General features: G+C 42.7%; 1 protein-coding gene across 1 annotated transcript in view; it reads right to left on the bottom strand.

Moving 5' to 3' along the window:
• Positions 1 to 26200, bottom strand: part of LOC135198099 (prolow-density lipoprotein receptor-related protein 1-like) — an 875913-nt gene that overhangs the window by 444841 nt on the left and 404872 nt on the right. The window contains 4 exon segments of the mRNA XM_064225548.1: positions 16431 to 16583; positions 21721 to 21948; positions 22127 to 22381; positions 23371 to 23560. Coding sequence (XP_064081618.1) covers positions 16431 to 16583; positions 21721 to 21948; positions 22127 to 22381; positions 23371 to 23560 — 826 coding nt within the window.

Below are 26200 nucleotides of genomic sequence, written 5' to 3' on the forward strand. Positions count from 1 at the left end.
CCTAGCCTGAAGCCTAGGAATGGGCGGAAGTGCCTGGCTATAGGGATATGATAGTATCGTCTGTAAGATCGATGGAGCATGTGACGGCTCCACGCGGAAGTAAGGTCCTTACTTGCGAGAGGGTAAGCATCTTGAACTTGTCGCAACGAATGAAAGAGTTTAGCTTTGACAAGTCTAAGATTACCCTTCTTTTTGGTGAGCCTTTCTTTGGCACGCTGAATAAGCGACCTTGAAATTTTAGATGTTTGACTCTCGCAATAGCTCCTTTCTCAAGGAGTTCTCCGCGTAATCTGTCAATTCCTTTGACGGTATCTGGTGGAATGATTTGATTGGAGGGGGATCTTTGATCCAACTCCAGCCCAATCCTTTGGACACTATGCTCTGTGCCCAATTGCTGAACCCCCACCTGTGGCGGAAGAGGAACAGCCTCCCTCCTACCTGGGGAGCCTCATTGTTGATGGGCGGGTTGGCCACCACGTCCCCCCTCTGAACTGCCTGCTCCTTGTCCCCCTTCCTGCGCCACGCTGACGAAGTAAACCTCTCGCCCTACCTCTCGGCGACTGTAGCCTTGAGCCTCATATGTAGGGTTGAAGGCCGGCGAGATAGCGTAGGAGGTGGATGGCTGAGATTGAGGGGACAACAGGAGGATAGGATAGGCAGGTTGTCCTTGTTGGGTAACTGGGACCGCCTGCACAAATTGCTGCTGTTGCTGGAGTTTTTTATATGGCTGGAACCTCTTACCAGCCTTCTTCTGTTTCTTACCAGCAGTGGGAACAGACTCCTGTTTCCTCTTCGAGGAAATACCCCACCTAGCTCTAAGGCTCTGGTTGAGCCTAGCAGCTTCGTGGTGTACTTCGTTAACCGCGGACTCTGGGAAGAGATCCGCTCCCCACATGCTAGAGGCTAAGAGTCTATTAGGCTCATGCCTAATGGTACACTCTTGTAGGACATGCTTCCGGCAGTTCCTCCTAGCCTGGAAGAAATCAAAAGCGTCCGTTAGAACCGTCTGGAACTGAGATTTCGCTAGAATCTTGAACAGCGGTTCCGTAGCATAGGAGAGGGCAGCCATTTCCGTAATAATAAGGGAATTGAGGGACCTGCCAAACCTGGATCGCGCATCAAACTCTGCCTGGATTAGGGAATCCGGCAGCCTTGGTAGTTTCTCGCCGAACTGGTCCATGGCGCAGTCCGGTTTGAGCTTACCAAGCGTGAATGTAGCTGGCAAGTTCTCCCACAATTCTCCGAAAGCGGGAAGAGTGGAGAAGTAGACTCCGCCTCCCTCAACTGTGGGATGGGTTCATCCTTGAGGACTGCCTGAAGGGACTTCTCCACTAATTTCGTGGCGAACGGAAGAGAAACCTCCTCTTCCGTCGCGAAAATAGTGAAGGGACTCTTGTAGGGCCTGGAGTTTGTGTTCGTACACTCCCAGTCCTCAAGGCAGTGAACCCATTCCCGCTGAGCATGATCTCTACTATATAAGACCGACTCTTTAGAGATTTTGTCTTCCCTCGTCAGAGCCGTTGGCGTCAGCCTAGCATAACCCATGAAAGGCTGCGTCAGACCCGGAGGGTAAAACTCGAAGTCCTCAATCCTTCGAGTTCCACACTCCGGGATAGAGATCATCCCATCCTTGAATGGAGCGTAGGCAGCTACTCTCCAAGGGTTCTCCATAGAGAAAGCTGGCAAGGAGTCATATGGCGGGAGTTGAAGAATCCAGTGCTTGGCGCTGGGGAGACTGGAAGAGGGACCTGAGATAGCCCCGCTACTCGGTCCTCATTTTCTCTCATCCTGTTAGAGAGATCTTGAATTGACTGGCCTGACTGAGACAGAGTGCTTGACAACTGTGCAAACATCTGCTCGAACCGTGTCCCCAGGGCGGAGACTTGCGAGCCAACCAGCTCGCCCCACCTGTTGCAATCACCACTGCTGAGAAAGCAGAGGGATCAAAGGTGCTAGGGCCTGCTACCCCTACCGGCGTAGCCGGAGTGGAAGCGGTGGAGGCGGGGAGAAGGCAGAGGCTCGGCGGGAGCGCGAGCCTTCTCCTTAGGAAGCCTTGCTTCTGGAGCTCTTTGGGTGAGAAGAGCTCGGCCTTGCTTTCACCGCATCGGCGTAGGAAGTCGAACCGACTTCTAGCCGAAGAAGACGAAGACGACTTCTTCGAAGTTGTCTTGGCTAGAGTCTTCGGTTCTCTCTGTCCCTTCACCTTGGCGGGTACAGAGAGAGCGGGAGAGCGGGTAGGGATCTCAGATCCCACAAAGCCTTGGAATGAAGCACTTGAAGAGGGGACAGGAGAAGATCCAGAAGCACCCAAGGAAAGACCTTGGGCGCTCGACACACCTACCTCAACCAACAAATCCTCCACCCCTACCGCCATAGGTTCGACGTTAAGGTCCAGGGCAGCGACGTCCGGGACCGACTCCTGGGAGGCTACGACGTCAAAGGACTGCTGGAGGTTTGCTGGATGGAGGCTATCAGCGGGGCAGCGGACAAGGGTCAACGTAGCGGTCGACTTGCCCGCGGGGAAGATCTGGACGGCCAGCTTCTTATCTAGAATGTAAGGCTGGCCTTGGCGGCGTTCTTCCCGAAGCCGCCCACCCACGCTTTCAGGGTGGCGAGGGCGACTTCCCATCACCAGTAGCCTGAAAGAAAGGCGAGATTAGCTTCCAATGGTGGGGCGGGGGTTAACAAACTTATGACTAAAAGTTGTTAGTAAAATGATAAGTAAGCCTATAAGGGACTTACCCCATCTCCCAGCTGACCAACCAGGTCGTAGCAGATGGCGCGGCCTTCAGGGTGCCAGACGATCGTCTCGTTGTAAGACGTGGCACAAGGGGCGTGAGACCTACACTCATCGTGTCCACAGGGGTCGAACAGCGTCGCGTTACAGGCTGGGACCTGGCAGTTGGTAGCCTGTAAGTGGAAAGATACATGAGTACCAGGTAAACACTTACAGTCTAACAGATGCTCCGCTGGTGCCGGAGCGATAAAGTTAGATTAAACCAGAGCCCCGCCAAAATACGTGTGGTAACCAGGTTGGTAGAGCTCTCTAGGCTATAGCTCGCTGATGGCGGAGACACAAAAGAGAAAACCAACCAGGAGTGGTGGTAAAAGGAAACCACGACGGAAAGGTGGTGGGGATGGAAGACAAAATCATGTAACAATTCATTGTAAAAATTAGGGTATATCCTTAAAATTAGTAATAATAAAAATACAAACAACCCCCCTCCGCCCGTCTACTAGAAGAGTGCGCGGGTAAGAAGCAAGCTCCCTTCCGGTAGCGGGGGAGAGATGTAAGGATATAGTAGGCAAGCAACCGACCACTAGAGGTGCCCACCCCGCCCGCTAGCGGAGCCAGTAACCTACAACCAAAGGTGCCCCGGCTGCGACGGAAGGCTCCTTTCGTATAGCGAGGCAGATGGCTGAGCAACAGGGGAGGGGGGAGATAGATCTCGGTGTAACACGGCGGGAGCGAGGCCCCTGGGAGGGGGGAAGGGATGGCCATACTCCTCCCCGCCTCACCAACTACCGCATGGAGACTCGGTACCTCAAGAGTGGTCAGCCCTATACCCCCCGCTGGGAGGAACCAACCCTGGCCGCCTCAGAGAAGTAGAGAGAGAAGGCAACTGAGGTTGTCATGACAACCAAGGGGTCCCCCAGCTCCTCCCTATACCAGAAGGGGACGGGCGGGGGCAGGGTTAAGGTGCGATGGGACACGTGACCGCAAGTGGCCTAGGCCGCGAGCAACACAAGTGAGAGGGCCACGTGAACCAGGCTGTACCAAAACAAGGAACAAGCACCTAGGCTAGCCTAACACCCTAAATGTAATAAATAAATACATCGAACAGATGGAAAAGACACTTTAGTAAAGAGAAAGAAGCCCAGGAGGAGGCAGACTGTTCCAAGAAACAGAGGCCTACTCGGAGCCAGCGATAGCCGATGAAGAGCAAGAGCCGGGATGCAGGGGCCGGAATAAAAATAATAGCCCTAAATACCAAACTAAGAGAAATGGTAGGTAGGAGGGCTGAACTAGCTAAAACTCGATGTAAAAAACAATGAACGTAATAAAGTAAGCCCATAAGTATAAGAAGTCCCAGTATGGAGGACCGGGAATTCTTACGAGGCAGCATGGCGCCGCCACGAGACAACCAGGGAACCGTATATGACCTATTTAAGAGGAAAATACTGGTACCCGGAAGATAAAAATGTAGTAAAATATTACTTATGAGTTACTTAACTTAGCCGTGGCAATAGCTGAACGTTCCATGGTAGAATATAGGATAAATCCAACAAATAGCAAGCACAAGGAAAAAAGACGTCTTGGCGTTAGCGCTAAAAAATTAAGGATGTCCCGCTAGGGGCGCTGCTGTCCGTGGCGTCCTCTAGTAGTAGTAGTAGCGGCTGCATCGCCCGTTGGTATCGGCTCTCTCTTGGGGGGATTCTGATTGGAAGTTCTAATAATTGATGATTGTCTCGTGGTAGTGTTCCACACTCGCCCCTATTATCATACCGACACTTCTTTTAAGAGTGAGCGAGTCAGTTTTACTGACATTTTCTTAATTTTGTTTTCTCTGGTAATTTAGATCAATTTTACCTAGAAAGAATGATATTAAGGATCCTTTCATAGGCCGACACGAGCTGAGCCCAGAAATAATAATAATAATAATAATAAAAAACTTTAATTACAAAATTCATAATGGTCGTATTTTAAAGAGATGAAAATGACCTTTCCACTTCACTTGTAAGGATAATTCCTCTCTTGTTACTGAGATGAGAGAATTTTATGGTAGATTGCACGTGTTATTATGTTTTCAAATAATAATAATAATATGTAATAATAATAATAATAATAATAGAAGTAGTAATAACACGATAAAATAATTTCAAAAGAAAATTCTTCCCTTTGTCTTTTTCTGTAACAATTTCCCCACCTCAACTCGAGTGACACTCAAGCTTAACAATGCCCATACAATGGTCAATGAATAATGTTTTTATGTAATCTCTCTCTCTCTCTCTATCTCTCTCTCTCTCTCTCTCTCTCTCTTACTGAGATGAAATCATTTTCATGGACGTGTATGTAATAAGTTTATCATTAATATTTTCCAATATAATTACTATAAAGTACAAAATTCATATCTGAGTATTTTAAATACAATAATCATTCCATTTCTCTCTTTTAAACAACGCTCTCTCTCTCTCTCTCTCTCTCTCTCTCTCTCCACAAGATACTTGTCATACATTTGGTGTTTCTATTTCTTCCTTTTATCTCTCTCGCTCTCAGCAAAAAGAATTGATAGACATACAAACATAATTGCACAGTCCTCTCTTTCTCTCTTCTCTGGAGAAATATATGTATTTATGGGAGGGGGGGTGGGGGGAAAGTTGCATACAGACGTTCATTTCAATCTATTGAAACCTAAGGAGTTATTTCTTCTCTCTCTCTCTCTCGTCTCTCTCTTCTCTCTCTCTCTCTCTCTCTCTCTCTCTCGCTCTCTCTCTCTCTCTCTTGTATTTTAATGAAAATATACAGTAAATTGTGAATACACAAGTGTTGCACATGAAAAAAGTAAATTAGTGATAATTTTAGAGATACAGCCCTAAGAAAAATTGCAAATTAGTAGTGAAATTTTCCCTGTGAACATGTTTTCAAGAACGTCGTTCCGGCTTACGACGATTTTCGGGTTACGACGCGTCTTATATATATGTATATATGCTATATATATATTTATATATATATAATATATTATATATATATAGATATATTACTATATATAATATATATATAATATATATATATACATATATATGGTCTTTTTAAACTTCTTGTGGAAGATAGGGAGAATTTTTTAGAATTATTTTCTTACACCATGTGCATTCGCATATCTTCCTTTTTCCACTGTTTTTTTTGCTAAATTGGCCAAATCCAAAAAATTTCCCTGGCTTGGGGTGCTGTATGTATTTTTCTTTTAGACAGCTCTTAAGGGCTAAGGGTTAAAATAGGCATTTGAGTTTAAGGGGTACAGGGTTTAAATATACTTTATAGCAAAAACATGCAATCACATACAGTATATGCAACAATATATCAGAGTTTCTTTTATACCCGTGTAGGCTTGGACACTTTTATCTCAGTGAGCTACTTTATAGTACTGTATTTTCTATTTTAGGCATTGAATATATCTATTAAAAAAAAGCCTTTATGCATCTAATCAGATCAACAAGTGGTAATGTACTGGTACTGAGAACTAAAATCATAGAAGACAGGCATATAATTATCAAGACCTATAGGGTTATTGTTACATGAATTAATGTAGCCATTATGTATATACATATAAAATATATATATATATATATATATATATATATATATATATATATATATATATATATAATATATACAGTCCACCCCCCGTATCGCGGGGGATGCGTACCAGACCCCCCCGTGAATAGTTAGAACCCGCGCGAATGTTTGGAACCCTATAAAAACGCTAAAAAACAGCCTATTTTGTTAGTTAAAACTCAGGAAAAAACACTAAAAATCTTCATACTTGGTTTTTTAAATAGTTTTTTTATCACAAAAAAGTGCATTTTATGATGAAAATTGATAAAAAAAAACCAGGAATTTGTGGATATTTTCTCATAGAAAAATACCACGAATACGCGAATTTTCCGCAATAGTGCGGGGAAACAAAATTCCCAAGAGAAAATCCGCGAATGTGTGAGTCCGTGAATCCGGAGAACGGAAATACGGGGGGTCACTGTTGTAATATATCCATATTTATGTAATATTATAATATTTATATATATATATATAATATATATATATATATATATATATATAAGGGATTTTGACGAAGGAAAAAAATCTATTTCTGGGTGATTGGCTCGTGTCGCCCTATGAAAGTTAAATCCTTAATTATCATCTTCTAGGTAAAATATCCTAAAATTACAGAGAAAAAAAACAAAATTAAGAAAAAGTCAGTAAGACTGACTCGCTCACTCTTAAAAAGAGTGTCGGTATGAAATAGGGGCGAGTGTGGGAACACTACCACGAGACAACCACCAATTAGAACTTCCTATCAGAATCCCCCTAAGAGAGAGCCGATACCAACGGGCGATGCAGCCTCTACTACTACTACTAGAGGACGCCACGGACAGCAGCGCCCCTAGCGGTCATCCTTAATTAAAATATAATTACATCTTGTCCTGCAAGGGGGGAAAGCAAACCATAAAAAGGATGGGTTTCATAGGGCGACACGAGCCAATCACCCAGAAATAGATTTTTCCTTCGTCAAAATCCCTTTTCTGGCTCAGCTCGTCGGCCTATGAAAGAGTACCAGAGAAACAGACAAGATGGAAAAGGAAAAAATGAAAAACATGTTAAAATGATGGATATAATATAAGTAAATCAAATACAGCATACAAAATAAGTACTTAAACTAACTATGGTAAACAATAACAGAATGTTAGTAAACTTAAAGTACTTAAATGGTAGTAACCATGACATAATATGCATGTAAAACAAAGAAATTGTTTGAATTTACTTATTTAGAACGATATAAGTACGATTATATACATACATGTGTCTACCCTAGCATAAGGGTAGGTACACTCAAATCCATCATTAATACAAATAATACAAGTAATTCAAATATATACAAACACATTGTGACTGAAGTTATCACAAGTCTAAATGGAAAATTTATACAAACATATTGTGGCCTAACCTAGTATAAAAATAAGGGTAGGACCACTGGAGTACATATCAGTACCAATGTGGTTGTCCCTAGCAAAAAAAATAAGGGACAGACCACTATAACACACAACGGCTAAGGCTATGATGATGAGTAGCCTGGTGATAGGTTGAGGCATGTTGGTTGAAGTAGGTAGAAAGGAGACCTGGATCAATACTACAACTACTAAGCAGTATCAGGGGAAACTATGTTTCCCGCTGCTACTGCTGAAAACTTTAAAGATTCCAAGGACTTTAAATAATGCCGTTTAAAGACTGTCGGGGATTTCCATCCAGTATACTTCCTAAGATCCTCAAAGTTCATATGTTGGAAATAGTTAATAGAGGTGGCTACTCCCCTGATATCATGTGCTTTTGGGAATGACTCAGGGTTGGCTTGTTTAATGAAGTAAAGGATTTGTTGCCTAATACCTTTAACTGACAAAGTACCACCTTTTTCTCTCATGAAGAGAGCACCCGAGGATCTAGAAGAAGTACGAGATAGAAAGGCTCTAAGGGTTGATTACTGGGCAGAGAGAAGGATCCTGTGGAAGTGGGATAACCTTCCAAGGAGCCCACCTTGCAAGAGGATCTTCATTTTTGGCTAAAAAGGGGAAAAAGCTACGATCCGGAGCCAGTAGAACTTCTCCTGATGGGAGGAATTCCACATGACCCGCATCTCTGGATAGAGCCGACAGTTCTGAAATTCTTGCTCCTGAGGCTAGGCTTAATAAGAATAGAGTCTTCCTCAGGAGCATTATAAATGTACAAGATGAGTTGTCAGTATCTGAAGCTAGTTTGAGAACATCATTCAAGAACCATGAAACTGTAGTAGGCCCTCTGAGAAGGTCTAAGTCTAGCACAGGCTTTAGGGATAGATGTGAAATAAGATTCAGTTAAATCTATCTGAAAACCTACTTGAAAGATTTTCTTCAAAGCCGACTTGTGAGTGGTAATCGTGCTAGCTGCTAAACCTTTTTCAAATAAAGATCTGAAAAAGGATATAGCCAAATTAACTGTCATGGTTGTAGTGTTCGATTCTCTCAAGAAAGATGCTAATTTCTTAACAGCTGAGTCATATTGTCTGATGGTTGACTCCCTCTTATCTGATCCAGGAAGAGAATATTCTGTGGATCAATGTTAGCATCTTTATTAGCCGCAAACTTCATGAAGTCCATAAAGTTAGGGTCTGGAGAGTTCCTGAGGAAGCGAACACAGTCCTCATTGTACTGATTGTGATAGTTTGGGATTGGGGATCCGTTGAGGTCGGAGACCCATCCCAATTCCAAGAGAAGTGGATACCAGTTGCTCTTGGGCCAGTCCGGTGCAATCAGAGCTACTATCCCTTTGAAAAGACCTTAGTTTGTCTAGGACTTTCAGGAGAAGATTCACTGGAGGAAAGACATAAATTCTCCTCCATTGATTCCAATCCAACGACAGGGCGTCCGTGGCATAAGCCAGAGGGTCCAGGTTGGGGGCCACATAGCAAGGGAGCTTGTGGTTCGCTTGTGAGGCGAAGAGGTCCACTTGGAGACCTGGGACTCTCCGGCTTACCCACTGGAATGACCCGACGTCCAGAGACCACTCTGATTCCAGAGGGACTGACCGGGACAGGGCGTCCGCTATCACATTTCTTACTCCTGCCAGGTGAGTGGCAGACAGATGCCATTTGTGTTTGCTTGCTAATGCAAAGATGGCTATCATGACATGGTTCACATGCTTGGATTTGGACCCTCCTCTGTTGATGCAATGAACTACTACTGCACTGTCCAAAACTAGCCTTAGATGAGACTTTTTCGGGGGAAGAAGTCTCTTCAGAGTAAGAAATACTGCCATTGCTTCCAACACGTTTATGTGGAGCTGGCGAAATTGAACTGACCAAGTCCCCTGAACCTGTTTGAACTGAGAGTAATCCCCCCACCAACCGGACAGGGATGCGTCCGTGTGAAATGGTTAAACATTGGGAGGGGATATTGAAGGGGTACTTTCTTGGCTAGGTTCTGTACTCTTGACCAAGGCCGTAGTTGGTGCGGCAGGATCTGTTGGGTATCACTGACAACTTGTCTCGATATTTGGAGTTTGCTTTTGACCGCCAAATTCGATTTATATCTTTTAACCTTGCTTTGAGAAGGATATCTGTTACTGAAGCAAACTGAAGAGACCCTAGGATTCTCTCCTGGTTTCTTCTTGACGTTTGTTTGCACTTGAGAAATTGCCTGACAGATTTTGCTATTTCCTTCCGTTTGGGCTACTGGAATTGATAGATTGTGGGAGGACAAATCCCACTGGATTCCCAGCCACTGAAAACGAGATTCCGGAAACAAGTCTGGATTTCGTTTTGTTTATCTGGAACCCCAGATGTTCCAGAAAGCGAACTACCTTTTTGGTAGCTTTGAGACATTCCTCGACTGTTGGTGCCCAGATTAAACCAATCGTCGAGGTATGCCGCTACCATGATTCCCCTGAGCTCTCAATTGTTGTACAACCACTTCTGCTATCTTTGTGAATACCCTGGGGGCTACATTCAGACCGAAGGGCATCACTTTGAATGAGAATGTCTGATTCCTAGCCTGAATCCTAGGAATGGGCGGAAGTGCCTGGCTATAGGGATATGATAGTATGCGTCTGTAAGATCGATGGAGCATGTGACGGCTCCACGCGGCAGTAAGGTCCTTACTGCGAGAGGGTAAGCATCTTGAACTTGTCGCAGCGAATGAAAGAGTTTAGCTTTGACAAGTCTAAGATACCCTTCTTTTTGTTGAGCCGTTTCTTTGGAACGCTGAATAAGCGACCTTGAAATTTTAGATGCTTGACTCTCGCAATAGCTCCTTTCTGAAGGAGTTCTTCCGCGTAATCTATCAATTCCTTGACGGTACCTGATGGGAATGATTTGATTGGAGGAGGATCTTGGATCCAGCTCCAACTAATCCTTTGGACACTATGCTCTGTGCCCAACTGCTGAACCCCCACCTGTGGCGGAAGAGGAACAGCCTCCCTCCTACCTGGAGAGCCTCATTGCTGATGGGCGGTTGGCCACCACGCCCTCCTCTGAACTGCTTACTCCTTGCGCCCCTTCCTGCGCCACGGTGACGAAAGTAACCTCTCGCCCTACCCCTCGATTGAGAGTAGCCTTGAGCCTCATAAGCAGAGTTAAAGGCAGGCGAGATGGCATAGGAGGTCGAAGGCTGGGATTGCTGGGGCACCAGGAGGAAAGGCTGAGTTTGTTTAGATGTAGCAGGTTGTCCTTGTTGGGTGACTGGGACCGCCTGCACAAACTGCTGCTGAGGCTGGAGTTTTTTATATGGCTGGAACCTCCTACCAGCCTTCTTTGGTTTCTTGCCAGCAGTGGGAACGGATTCCTGTTTCCTCTTAGAGGAAATGCCACCACCTAGCTCTAAGGCTCTGGTTGAGTCTAGCAGCTTCGTGCATGACTTCGTTCACTGCTGACTCCGGGAAGAGATCCGCTCCCCACATGCTGGCAGTCAAGAGTCTATTAGGCTCGTGCCTGATAGTACACTCTTGAAGAACATGCTTCCGACAGTTCTTCCTGGCTTGGAAGAAGTCAAAAGCGTCTAGCAGAACCGTGTGAAATTGTGATTTCGCTAAGATCTTAAATAGCGGTTCGTTCGCATAAGACAGCGCAGCCATTTCCGTGACTATGATAGAGTTAAGGGACCTGCCAAACCTAGTTCGCGCATCGAACTCTGCCTGGATTAGGGAGTCCGGCAGCCTAGGCAACTTCTCACCGAACTGGTCCATAGCGCAGTCCGGCTTGAGTTTACCCTGCGTGAAAGTAGCTGGCAGGTTTTCCCATAACTCTCCGAAGGCGGGAAAGAGTGGAGAAGTGGACTCCGACTCTCTCAACTGCGGAAGGGGCTCATCCTTGAGGACTGCCTGAAGAGCCTTCTCCACCAATTTCGTGGCGAACGGCAGGAGAGACCTCCTCTTCCGTGGCGAAAATAGTGAAGGGGCTCTTATAGGCCTGGAGTTTAGTATTAGTACACTCCCAGTCCTCAAGGCAGTGAACCCATTCCCGTTGGGCGTGGTCTCTACTGTAGAGGACAGACTCCTTCGAGATCTTGTCCTCCCTTGTAAGAGCCTGGTTGGGTCAGCCTAGCATAACCCGATGAAAGTGGCTGTTGACAGACCCGGAGGATAGAACTCGAAGTCCTCAATCCTTCGAGTGCCAAACTCCGGGATCGAAATCATCCCGTCCTTAAAGGGAGCGTAGGCCGCTACTCTCCATGGATTCTCCATAGAGAAAGTTGGCAGAGAGTCGTAAGACGGGAGTTGGAGGATCCCCGTGCTAGAAGCAGGGGATACTGGGGGAGGAGCCTGGGATAGCCCAGTCATCCGATCCTCAGTCTCTCTTACTCTATTCGAGAGTTCCTGGACGGTCTGTCCAGTTTGAGACAGAGTGCTCGACAATTGTGCGAACATCTGCTCAAAACGGGTTCCCCAAGCAGAGATTTGGGAACCAACCATCACTCCTACCTGCTCCATCATTCCTGGTGAGACAGGAGAAGGAACGCAGGAGCTGGTGCTTGCTACCCCTGCCGGCATAGCCGGAGAGGGGGCAACGGAGGCGGGAGAAGGCAACGACTCGGAGGTAGCGCGAGCTTTCTCCTTCGAAGCCTTGCCTCTAGAGCTCTTCGACTGGGAAGAGCTTGGCTTAGCCTTCACCGCGTCGGCGTAAGAAGTCGATGACTTCCTAGCCGAAGAAGACGAAGACGACTTTCTAGAAGTCGACTTAGACAGAGTCTTCGGTTCTCTCTTTCCCTTCTCCTTAGGAGGTACAGAGAGAGCGGGAGTGCGGCTAGGGATCTCAGATCCCGGAAAGCCTTGGAAAGAGGCAGAAGAGGAAGGGACAGGAGAAGATCCAGGAGCGCCCAAGGAAAGACCTTGGGCGCCCGACAAACCTACCTCAACCAACAAATCCTCACTCACTACCGCCATCGGCTCGAGGTTCAGGTCCAGGCCGGCGACGTCCGGGACTGGTTCCTGGGCGGCTACGAGCCCCAACGACTGCTGGAGATCTTGCTGGATGGCGGCTATTACGGGGGCGGCGGACAAGGGGTCGACGTAGCCCGTCGACTTGCCCGCAGGGAAGATCTGGATGGCCAGCTTTCTATCCAGTATGTAGGGCTGGCCCTTGGCGGCGTTCTTCCCAAAGCCGCCCACCCACGCTTTCAGAGTGGCGAGGGCGACTTCCCTCACACCGCTAGCCTGAAAGAAAGGCTGAATTAGCTACCAATTGCGGACAGGGTTAACAAATTTACGAACTAAAAGTGTTAGTAAATTGATAAATAACCTTATAATGGTCTTACCCCATCAACCAGCTGACCGACCAGGTCGTAGCAAATGGTGCAGGCCTCGGGATGCCAGACGATGGACTCGTTGAACAGGGTGGCACAAGGGGCGTGAGACCTGCACTCATCGTGTCCGCAGGGGTCATGCAGCGTCGCATTGCAAGCGAGGACCTGACAGTTGGTAGCCTGTAAGTGGAAACGTACATGAGTACAGAGTAAACACTTACAGCCTAACATATGCTCCGCTGGTGCCGGAGCGATAAGTTAGATGAAACCAGAGCCCTGCTAAAATACGTGTGGTAACCATGTTGGAAGAAAGGCTATGGCTCCGCCAGTGGCGGAGGCACAAGCAATCAACCAACTAGGAGTGGTGGTAAAGGAAACCACAACGGAAAATGGCGGGGATGGTTGATAACATAATTATATAAAACACAATTCATTGCAAAATATCTTAAATTAGGGTATATATCCTTAACATAGTATAGTAACAACATCAAAACCAACTTCTCTCCACCCGTCTACTAGAAGAGTGCGTAGGTAAGGGTAAGCTCCCTTCCGGTAGCGGGGGAGAGATATAAGGATATAGTAGGCAAGCAAACGACCATCCATAGTACCCACCCTACCCGCTAGTGGAGCCAATAACCTATAACCAAAGGGGCCCCGGCTGCGACGGAAGGCTCCTTTCGTATCGTAAGGGAGGTGGCTGAGTAATGGGTATGGGGGGGAAGGAGGTCCCGGTGAAACACGGCGGGAGCGAGGAAAGGGGGAAGGGATGGCCTACTCCTCCCACCTCACCAACTACAACACCGTATGGAGACCCGGTACCTCATAGTGGTCGCCCTAAACCCCCTGCTGGTGGAACCCCCCGGCACCTCCGGAATGAGAGAGAAGGCTATGAGGTGTTATGACAACCCAGGGGTCCCCCAGCTCCTCCCTACATCAGAGAGGGAGGGAAGGGGCAGGGTGAGGTGCTATGGAACACGTGACCACTAGTGGCCTAGACCGCGATCACCACAACCGTGGTAGGGCCACGTGAACCAAGCTGTACCAATACATGGAACAAGCACCTAGGCTAGCCTAACACCCTAAATAATAATAATAATAAAATACATCGAAGGTGGAAGAGACACTTTTAGGAAAAGAGAAAGAAGCCCAGGAGGAGGCAACTATTCCAAGAAACAGTAGCCTACTCGGAGCCAGCGATAGCCGATGTAGAGCAGAAAGAGCGGGATGCTGGGCCAGAATAAAATAATGATAGCCCTAAATACCAAGCTAAGAGAATGGTAAGAGGGCTAAAACTAGCTAAAACTCGATGTAAACAATGAACGTGATAAAATAAGCCCATAAGTATAAGAAGTCCCAGTATGGAGGACCGGGAATTCTACGAGGCAGCATGGCTGCCACGAGACAACCGGGGAACCGTATATGACCTATAAAAAGGAAAATACTGGTACCCGGAAGATAAAACTATGATAAAATATTACTTATGAGTTACTTAACTTAGCCGTGGCAATTGCTGAACGTTCCATCGTAGAAAACGAGATAAATCCAGAATAATAACAGCACGAGAGAAAAACTGCGTCAAGATGCTGGCGCTAAAAATTAAGGATGTCCGCTAGGGGCGCTGCTGTCCGTGGCGTCCATCTAGTAGTAGTAGGTAGAGGCTGCATCGCCCGTTGGTTTACGGCTCTCTCTTAGGGGGATTCTGATAGGAAGTTCTAATTGGTGGTTGTCTCGTGGTAGTGTTCCACACTCGCCCCTATTTCATACCGACACTTTTCTTTTTAAGAGTGAGCGAGTCAGTCTTACTGACTTTTTCTTAATTTTGTTTTTTCCTCTGGTAATTTTAGGATTTTTTACCTAGAAAGATGATATTAAGGATTACTTTCATAGGCCGACACGAGCTGAGCCCAGAAATATATATATATATATATATATATATATATATATGTAATGAATAACTTGATCACGAAGTATATAAAACGTGATGTATGTATAAATAAAGGTTTTTTGCCACGAAGGAAAAAATGAAAAAAGTGAGATAGCCAAGTACTTTCGTGGCAAAAAACTTTATTTATATATATAATATATAATTATAATCACTTTAGCACTTGATTCGTTTATCACACATATCCACAGGTGAAAAATAAGAGACAGGGTTTAGGTCCTGACCGGTTTTGGCTTTATTTTCAAGCCAGTGACAAAGGACTGATACATGTATTAGAAGTCACAAAGTTATATATACTACAGAGACAGTACTGACGAACATACACACAACCGTTTGAGACTGCAGATCCACCCATAGGCAGGTGTTAAGGTAAGAGTGGCTTTCAAAAATCATTTGGCTAAAATTTACAGTAAATTCTCACGGGATACTACCGATTAGGGTACCACCGTAGAAGACAACAAGTCCACACCTGACAGGTGTCAGGGAAGCGGTGTTGACATCTTATTATCACTACTGCCTCCTTACTGTGTTTACAAATATAATAATCCTATTTCCTTACATCTCTCCTGCCTACCTTAAAATTTAAACAGTTTACAAATTTGTTTTGACTCCTAATACTATGTATCAGTCCTTTGTTAATGGCTTGAAAATAAAGCCGAACCGGTCAGGACCTACACCCAGTCTTGTATTTTTCACCTGTGGATATGTGTGATATATATATAATTATATATATATATATATATAATATATATATATATATATATATATATATATATATATATATATATATATAATATAAAATTTTTAAGAATTTTTAGAAATTTTTTTATGGTGTAAATGAAAGGTAAATTATATGAAGCAGGTAGTATGTACCAATATATATGTCTCAAATGAGTCTGCAAACAATTTACTAATATCTGTGCAACTCCTGGTTTTTCTACAATCAGATTGTGCATCTTAAACCTTTTTGTCGTATCCTTCTCCAGTCTATTACAAATAAACAAGCCAAAACTGTTTGGCCTCCCTTAAAAAACATTAGGACTGGAGGACAGCACTGGGGTTAGTGCCTTACATGGGAATATTTTTATGATATTTAAGTAGAATTTCTTTTAATTCTTTTTTACAAAAGCAATTTTGGAGCCATACGTTTCTACAACTATTTCTTCATTTAAATTATTTGGCAAGTTTTCAGCATATTGTAACAACACCTTTAATTTCAGCGCAGTATGTATGGAAAAAGCCAATATTGGCTTGAATCAATTTCTTACGGAAAAGGTGTGAAGTACCAAGGTTACCAATATGACAAGGAGTAATAGGAAAAGGAGCATACAGTTGCAAAAAAAAAAATATATATATATATAATATTACTTACCAGTCTCATAACTAAAATCAAGTATGTACAACCTTTGCATAGTCAAGTTAAATGGTAAGAGTAAATACTACTTACTTGTGGTGCAATTCTGTTCATCAGAGTTATCCCAACAGTCATTTGTTCCATCACATATCCATTTTGGATGGATGCAACTAGTGGTATTAGCACAGTTAATCAGCTCCGAACTATTAAAGCCCTCCCACTGGACTTTAGTACAATCTCTTTTTTCTGTAAAAGACAAAATACAATCTTCTTACATGGAATATTTGCCTTTCTATAAATTTCTTTCCTAAAGATAATGCTACCCATGAACATATGCTAAACATGAAGTTGTTCTTTCAATGGGTGAGAGATAAGCCTCAAATTAGTTATTAACTCCAAAAAATCTGACTAATGTTTGGACTCTGTTTAATGCTTCTACCTCAAAATGATGCACACATCTTTTAAAAGTTTTCCAGGCAGAAAAGCAATTGTTCACGCATGTACTATACCACAGACCAACTGGTAGTTCACATCTATAGTATATTGATAACAACAGCAATACTGTCAACTTTTTTGCACCAAACAAAAACAGCTTCAACACTCACTGATAATAATAAAAAAAAATTTTTACCCCTGTAATAACGCCTTTTAATTTTTTTCCATTTTCATAAAAGCAGGCAGTTTAAACTTCATCTTTACTGCTTATAGGATTTGTCTCTAGAATTTGTGTAACCCTAGCTTATTTGCCTACCTGTGCATTTTGCCCTTGGCATTTCTTTGTGCATAATTCAAGATTGTATTGTACTGGATATAATTTTAGTTAGCTTACTACAAACAAATTATTCTGAAATTAGCACCAGGAGTGGTCCTCTGAGCTACCTTGAATTTTCTGTCTGCAAAGTAGTGGTTAGGGGATTATTATTTGTCTTATTTTAGTGGTGAGATATATTCATTTACATACATTAATTTTCTTATAACTAAAAGTGTATTTTTCACTGGTTATTAATATTTTCAATCTTACTTCCAATAAACGATATCCATTATACTTTTCTTTCATCAGTGGAAGCTATAATTTTCTTTATGTTGTTATGTTGTATCTTTTTATGTGTATTTTTTTATGATGGATAGGTTAATGTTTAATAATCTTTGTTTAGGTATTCTGCTGCCTATGCTGCATTTTTATGCAAGTTTTTGCCTTAAGAAATTTGCCAAGATATCCCTGAGTGGGGCCTGTTGCACCTTCATACACCTGCATTGCTAGCTTTCATTTACCTGTCCAGTAATCAATTTAGGATGAAGAAGCAAGCTCCTGTGAATATGCCTGCTTCTGCATCTGAGTCTTCTACATCTTTGTTAAACCTTCACATCTCCCTTTCCCTTTGGTCAAGGTGCAACAGTTATCAATTGATGTGCCCTTCCCCATCTCCCCTACTACATCTTAAGCATCCAGGTCCTCACTGGCTCCTGTTACACCTGCACCCAATTAGACTGTCTGCTTCAACCTGGCACTAAATAGAGTTTGGTCTAGCTTCCTTCTTTTTTTGGGGGGCAAAAAAAAAAAAAAAAAACAAAAAAAAAAAAAAAAAAAAAAAAAAAGACTTAAAAAAGACCAAGTGATAATGAAGGAAGCTTCCTTTTCCAACATTATGAATACAGTATTCAAGAATGTCGGCATTCACAGGCTGCAACCAGTGGAGCTGAGGTTAGATAATGTTTACGATGACACTGCTAAAAGGAATTTTGATCTGTATGCCAATGTGACATCAGACATCCCAGCAGAAGCCAAACTCTAAAGAAGGGACAGGAATGGCCCAGAGTTACAGCCATCCAAAGTTTTTCCCACACCCTTACCTACCTCCTAACCAGAGAATGACAAGGTTTTACATGATTTAGGGTGCTTATTCCAAGAGTTTCACCTATCGTCATCAACCAAGTGCATTGCAAAGTAGGTGCCTACGTCCTTCACCTTGTCTCCAATAATCTTTAGCCTGAGAAAACAGATTTCTCTAGGATATCCTTGCTTTCACCAAATGGCAGGAACAGATCTTTGAAGCTCAGTTTGCTGCTGCCAAAGGAGGGCAAGTCATTGACGGTGCTTTCTTGGGCAAGTCATTGACGGTGGTTTCTTAAGTGATAAGATAGTGGTCTTGCTTAGGCAGGATGCCAATCTTGAACATTAGGATGGCAGCATTTCTCAAAGCCAACTTCACCATGAAGAAAAGGGATGCAGCCACCAAGAAAAGTAAAAAAATCCTTCTTGGACATCATAGACCTGAAGATCATGGACCTGCTTGACCTATACCTGTTTCTCAAGGCTTTGGTGAAGGAGTAAGCACCTGGAGAAGCTGACTACAAATGCAACCAAAGCAGCAATCATGAAATTGAGCACAATCTTCCTCCAGGTAGTATTTGACTCTGGCAAGAGGAGCCATTCATCTTCTTCTTCATGTAGAATGTGACAATATAAGAGGTTGCCACACCTTTGAGGGGGCCTTATCCAATCACCCTTGTCAGGCAACCTTCAGTGATAAGGCATTGGCTGCCTATCCACCAAAAGGGGAAAGTTGATGCCAAAGTCCTGTCTTTACCTGCACAGAGACAGTTCTGCATTTAGTCAGGGTTTGTGTCCAGAAATACTGGCAGTGTAGGCAGATGATAGGAGTAGTAGAGTTGTGGGTTATGGAAATCCTTAGGATTGGTTACCCACTCCCTTTTCTGGAGGCAAGTCCCACACACTACAGCCAGTTGACTATGGGATGTTCATGGCTGGGCATCAAGGTGAAAACAATGATTCAGAAACAGGTGACTGAAGATGTGTAGAAAAATTACTTGATTTTTCCACATCTCTTCCTAGTTTTGAAAATGACAGGCGGTTGATGGCTGATCACTGAATCTATGTTCATGATGGAGACAGTGGAATTACAGTGACACCCAACTTGGAAATACCTTCAATTTGATGCAGTTTTAATCAGGAGTTCTGTATTGCAGCCTGGCTAGTTCTAAGACTTCACCTCGCCTTTGGCTTCTGTGGCAGACAGCAAGCATCAGTCTGGCTTACAACTTTGGAGGTACATGGAAAAATTACAAATTTTTTAATAAATTCATATTTTTCATTGCTAACAAACCTTCAGTCTTAACAATAGGATAATCTTCTTGCACCAGCTGGACCCAATTAAAAACAATCAAAGACTGTAAAGCAAGGAATCTGTGGCATCTGGCAACTCATACGTATACGAGGGGGAAGCTGGTCACCAACCAGGCATAGAAACCTGTGAGGCCGTGATGCATCAGTCTTTCTTTGACTGCCTTGGAGAGTAGTCGCTTGCGCTCTCCTTCCCAAGTCGGCTGCTTTGTTTGCCCATGATTTCTTTGTTTCACTGCGTTTGTGTGTGTGCCTTGTTGATTATCATGGAGTCCTCCAATTCTTCTGGGCCTCGTCAACATGTGTGCCCAGGCATTCAGGGATTTCCATGCTCCAGGTTTTTGGCTGCTACAATTACAGATTCCCATACTACATGCAGTATGTGCCAATCTAATGGTAACAATGGCAGCAGAGTTGTGGCAACATCTGCGTCAACTGGCAATAGACTGTGTCAGCAAATGCTCAAGACGTTGGGATCATGCCAAGGTTAGTTCCAGAAAGAACAACCATAGAGACAAACTGACTCAGCCAAGCAAAAAAAGTTTTGCCATTGCAATGGTCACTGGAACAAAACAAAAGTCTGCAAGGTATTTTGGGCTCTTACTGTGGGCACACTGTCAGGTTATCTTTTTGCCACAAGCTAAGATGACTAGATTTCAAGCTACTCCACATCTCAACCTGATCCAGCAGCTTGGGAATTGAATGTAAGGTCCTATTTCTAAAAAAAATCTGAACGTATATGTCTTCCTTCAATTTTGCCTCAAAAGATATGTAGGTGCAGGGCATACTCAAACTCCAACTGTCTGGAGATGACATTGATCAACCCCCTATGGCAGCAGCAAGTACAGTCAACCCCCATATTTGCATTCTCAAGATTTGCAGATTTCTCTTTTGACCATATCTACCCATTATTCACAGGAAATTCACCTATTTGCAGTGTTTTTCATTGAGAAATATTCACAAATTACTGTAGTTTTATAACAGTGACAAAAAGCACTTTTTGTAATAAAACTTAAAATATTCAGTTTTAAGTACCTTTAAAGGTTTTTCTTGTGTTTGAACTATCAAAATGGGCAGCTATAAACATTTTTAGAGGGGTTCTAAGTATTTGCATATTTTAGCTTGTATTTGTGGGGGTCTGGGACACATCCCCTGCGGATACTAGGGGGTTTACTGTATGACCATGTAATTTATCTAATATCCACAAACAAACTCATGCCAGTAACCTAACTTAACCTTTCTATTGTTATTCTCCTAATTTTATTAAGGCATTGATGCCATCCCATTTTTTGTCCTCCTTTTCTCTCAGCAAGTGTTCTTGATATTTTTTCTCAAAGAATGGCAGAATCTTTTGTTGGCATTCCCAAGTGCTTATACTGTCAAATGTAAGTGCTGTTTGCTGAAAAACATTCTTATTTTTGAAGAAGAGTCAATAAAACTAGCACAGATAAAGTCATTATGTTTGCTAAAATATTTTCTTAGTTTTGAAGATGAATGACAACAAAGCTAGCAGTGATGTTTATGAAGATGTTTATGAAGATTCATGGATTCAGAAGATGAGGACAGTTGTGACTATACATTATCAGATAATTACTACAAATATAGAGCAGAATTCCTTTACTGTTTTCTTTCCTTATAACTTGTAAGTTATTATATGAATGCAAAAAATATGTTATATTACAACAAATATGTCACAACTTTTGAAGTACTGATTAAAAAAAAGAGAAAATGAAATGTTAGTCTGCAAATCAAGTAACAATTGCAATGAGTTACATAAGATGAGTGGTATGAAGATGAGGTGAACTGACTTAGCGTAAGAAAAGTCTACTGGTGGACCAAACTCGCAAAAAGTCCCAACTATGAACAAAGGAAGATTACACAGATTGAAGGCAATAACCAGAACCACCTTGAGCTCATAAAAATGTTACCAATTTGGTTAACAGTTAAAGGAGGAAAGAAAAAGAAAATAGAAATATAAGCACTGTAAAAAGCCAACCAGTCTCCTTTCATTGATGCTTCAAAAAGAAGAATGTGTGTGAGACAGTACCTAATAAGGTAATGCTTTGTACCCTATAAGAATGTGCCATACTCTTTGAGACGATATAAAAGGGAGCTGCTGTGCATGGGATTATTACTTAGCACCACAGAATTACATACAACCACCCCATACAATATAGTAGTTACAGTATTATACAGTACGTAATGAGCTAAAAACTAAAGAAAGATTAGAGCCAAACTTACCACAATTCATTTCATCACTGCCATCAGGACAGTCTTGCTTATAATCACACTTGCTGTCTGCTGGTAAACACCAGCCACTGCTCGCACATCTAATTTCATCACTGCTACAGTTGCAGTTCTTTTCGTCATTCAGGTTGTGGCATTCAAATTTATGGTCACACACTTTTTCTTGAGGAATACACTGGCCATTTCCACATCCAAAGTATCCTTCTTTACAAGTTCGGCTTACTTTGGGAAAGACATTACCCAATCAAAAGGAAGTAAAGAGAAATTTTGTAAAAGAATAAAAAAATCAAGAGACTTTCAATAATCATAAATAAACAATACAATATAAATACATTGCATACATATTACATTAGTCATGCCAAATAACAAATATTTCTAAATATATCATTCATAAACATACCACAATATGTTTCATCTTCATCAGACTCATCAGAACATTCAGGATCTCCATCACATGAGTATATGTAGGGGATGCAAAGCCCATTACTGCATTCAAACTGGTCGGATGAACAGTTAGCAACACGTACAGCACAGCGACGGCCATCAGGCAGAATCATCCGCCCTGGAGAGCACTGACAAACCACTTGAGCACGTTCATCTAATGTACAGATATCTTCACAGCCTCCATTAAAAACTCTACATGGACTGGCATCACCTGGAAAAATCAAGATCACCTGAATATTGGGTGTATACATAGATAAAATAAAATAAGTTGAACAACTCTTCTTGAGTATGACACAGAGGCACTAGTTCATGTTCGTATGTCCAATAGTGTTAAAAATTATGTTCTTGGATTCTGTTCATTTATGATACTGAACAATCAGGGATCATGACAAGGAAAGTAATGTTTATTGATTTCAAGTTTTTTAAGCCTAATAGTCGGCTATAGATGTACTCCAACTTCACACACAAAGTCTTTTTACATACAAAAGGAAGACTCGCTGAAAATTATTACCCTCTTGTTTACTGGTTTGTGGAATCTTTTTTTTTTTTTTTTTGACATTTGGATGAAGTTTATATCCATCTTCGGTAGGTGAAGGACTTGAATTTGGATGCCGTTCATATCTATCATCGGTAAGTGAAAGGGTTAATGGGTTTGTATGAAATACTTATCTAACTGTGGCAACATTTTACTTAGAAAATTCTATCTCGTATCCCAGAAAACAGTCCTCTAACTTAATATAATGTTTTTGCAATTTTTGCAAGAGATTACAATATGACCAAAGTTATATATCAGAATAAATTTTTAAAATATTAACATATCAAATGTTCAAGATAGGATTTGAGCATTGAATAAGCATTAAAATAATAAACTTCACAGCATCCTGATATGACTCCAAAGGGCAGCCTGATATGACTCAAAAGGACTTCCAAAAGTAACTAGGACTACACAGTAGTAGTTGGATAGTTTTTAGAACCACCATTATTTATCTACCGTGTAAATAATAAGAGGTTTTAGTTGGTTACAAGGGCAGCAGGTCTCTTTAAAGATAAATGATTACACTAGAAAATAATCACTATTCATTATTTATATAATTGTGTTACAAGTTATTACCAATAAAAAATATGTTACTGGCTAGCATGCATATGAGCAGTGAATGGTTTGTACTACTCATGAATGCTCAACAAAACAAGTGCACTTACAATTATTTGTATCATTTGCAACTGCTACAATGCCCATAAGCCGTGTAACTCCTGTCTTGAGTTTAACAACATCATCAGCTGTATACTTATTTGCGCGAACAACTGCATGCAGAACCCAATCAGTCCAAAATAGATAGTCTCCATATATTGCCAAATCAAAAGGATGACTTGGTACATTTTTTAAAAGGCTCTGTAAAAAAAAAGAGACAAATTTCAATGGAAACAGTATAAACTGTTATGACAACACTTATATAAGTATGAGTACTCTTATACTGTAAATATCATAAATATATAATCATGATAAAAAGATAAAAGTTCAGAAGTCATGCATTAGTATGATTCAAAAAAATATTCAAGAACTAAAAACTGATATAAAGTGAAGGGGAAAAACCATTCTCATTTATCTATTTATTCACTAATTTAATTTTTAGTTTTGGTTGTAAATAGCCTTCAAGAATTTTGAACACAAGCCTATCAGCCAGCCTCTAATGTCTACAGACAGTCTTTTGTCTTCTAAAACCAAGAAGAGCCCTTGTTCACTCATGTACCATTTGGACCATTCAGTAGGAACCAACTAACTGTTCAATTAGGCTGAATGTGAAGCATCAAGAAACAAAATATGAAGAGGGAGAACAAAATATGATTTCTGGAATTTTACGAAAACACTATTTTGATGCTTTAAAAATGACAAATTTTTAACCAATTTGTATTTTTCATAACTAACAAACCTGAGGTCTTAACATTAGGATAATACTAGCGCCAAGCTGGAAACCGGTAGAGTTAATAATAACCTTGTGAGATCCAGGGACTATTGGCATCTATACCAGGTCACAGGGTATGTAGTACCCAGAATGCCCTTGGAGTCCTGTGACCTGACAGTTACTATTCCAACCCAGTTTAGACTGCTAGAGGGTGGTTAGAGGTGGGCCTTTATCTGTTAAGACCTCAGGTTGTTAGTTATGAAAAATACAAATTGGTTAAAAATTTGTCAAGTTTTAACATTAGGATAGACTTACTCATTGGTGACAGGTAAGTCTCTATAACTGACTGGGAGTTTGCCACCTTTATCTATTTCCGAATAGTAGAAGTACTATTCTAAGACAATGGACTATTAACCCTTGAACCAAAGATATATGAGAATCTATTGGTTTCCCTCTCTGGGTGTTCCTATGATGCCATGGTTTATTACCTTACAGAAGATGAAGAACTCTCCATTCTCATAAACCACTCCTGTCCCTTGTATCTCAATCTATTATTACCCCTCTCTCTCCCTATTATTGAGAGGAGTGTGTTGCTACTGAAAAGTATACTATACTCTAGATTATCTTTTACAGTATGGCTGACCACCTCCCCTGCATCTAGTCCGTTCCCTGCTCATGATGGTACTTTCCTTCATACTGCACCCGTAGGTAAAGGAGTAGAAAGAAAGTAGTAAAGAAGAAATGACAATTTGTCCAAAATTGCATTTTTCCTAACTATACAAACCTGAGGTCCTTTTACAATAGGAAGGTACTAGCGGCAGCTGGATAGGTCGTAAGCTTTCGAACAAGGGGTTCGGTAGTTAACTGCTTGTCCGACAGGCGCGCGCGCGCGACTGGGAGGTAAACAAATCACTTTTGCTTTTGGCCCAAGCAAAAACTGCAGAGTGAGGGGTGGCATGAGTGGAAGGACTATGTGTAAAAGGACCTCAGGTTTGTATAGTTAGGAAAAATGCAATTTTGGACAAATTGTCATTTGTTCCGACACGGCATACAAACCTTCGGTCCTTTTACAATAGGAAGACTCACTTCTTGGTGGGAGGAATCTGAGTCTTTTGCGAACAGACTGGTGTTCGTCCAACCTTGGAATGCCTCCCTGGTCGTAAGAGCGAGGGAGGGATCCAAGCCTCTGTCCGATTGATCGGGGTGTGCACCGCAGGATCAATGGTCAGACCTCTGGACCAAGTACTAAGAGAGAGGCAAGCGTATCTCTTCGTACCAGCAAACAAGAACAAGTTCCTATTTGCAAGAGGCAACATAAAGTTATGGTTTGTCTCTTGTTGGCATCCACTTCCCCCCCCCCCCCTTGTAGGAGGAAGTGGTGGATATTCGCTCCCATCCCTAGTGAAAGGGATAGGATGGGGCTCTGTCGAGTAGCTCACCGGCATCTCGTCCTTATCCAGCAAGGTGATGACCGTATCCCTCTACCCACAGGTAGAGGGGGAGAAAAAGATAGGAAGAGAAGCCAGTCACTCTCTCATTCACTTATCTATTCTTACAGTCACACCAGGACTCGATGCTGTTCAGCCTGCTAGGGTCTGGTTAGCTACACAACGTGTTGAGCAGCCACCACGGGTCCCAAGGAAAACGATCCAAGGACCTGTGGGCAATATCCAAAAGGTAGAAGGAGGTGCCAGTGGTCTGGTTGTACCAGACCCCTGCCTTCAGTAACGGAGAGGTTCGTGTGGTAACTCGAGGGAGTGTACTTCTAGGTCATCTTGGTGCTGACGAAGAGTCTTCAACACTCAGCCTGGGATGTCGAGTTTCTTCAGAAAGCGCGGTCGCGCTTTCACAGGACAAAGCAGCATCTCCTTCGCATCGAAGGCGGTGAAGTCCATTAGGGAGGGGATTGTGAAGGACTCTAAACCGATCGTCAGGAACAGAAGGGTTCAGAGTCTTCGCTACGAATTCGGTACGAAATCGAGCGTCACGAATCCCCATCCCCTGGATGCTTGACTTCGCAGGAAAAGTCATGCAATTACCTCAGAGGAAAAGAAGGGAATGGTCGTATGACCTATCCCTCTTCTCGACGTTCGGTGATGTCCTGTACCCATACTGGTCTATCCGTCTGC

This window comes from Macrobrachium nipponense, chromosome 21 (genome assembly GCF_015104395.2).
Source record: "Macrobrachium nipponense isolate FS-2020 chromosome 21, ASM1510439v2, whole genome shotgun sequence".
NCBI classification, from domain to species: Eukaryota; Metazoa; Arthropoda; class Malacostraca; order Decapoda; family Palaemonidae; genus Macrobrachium; species Macrobrachium nipponense.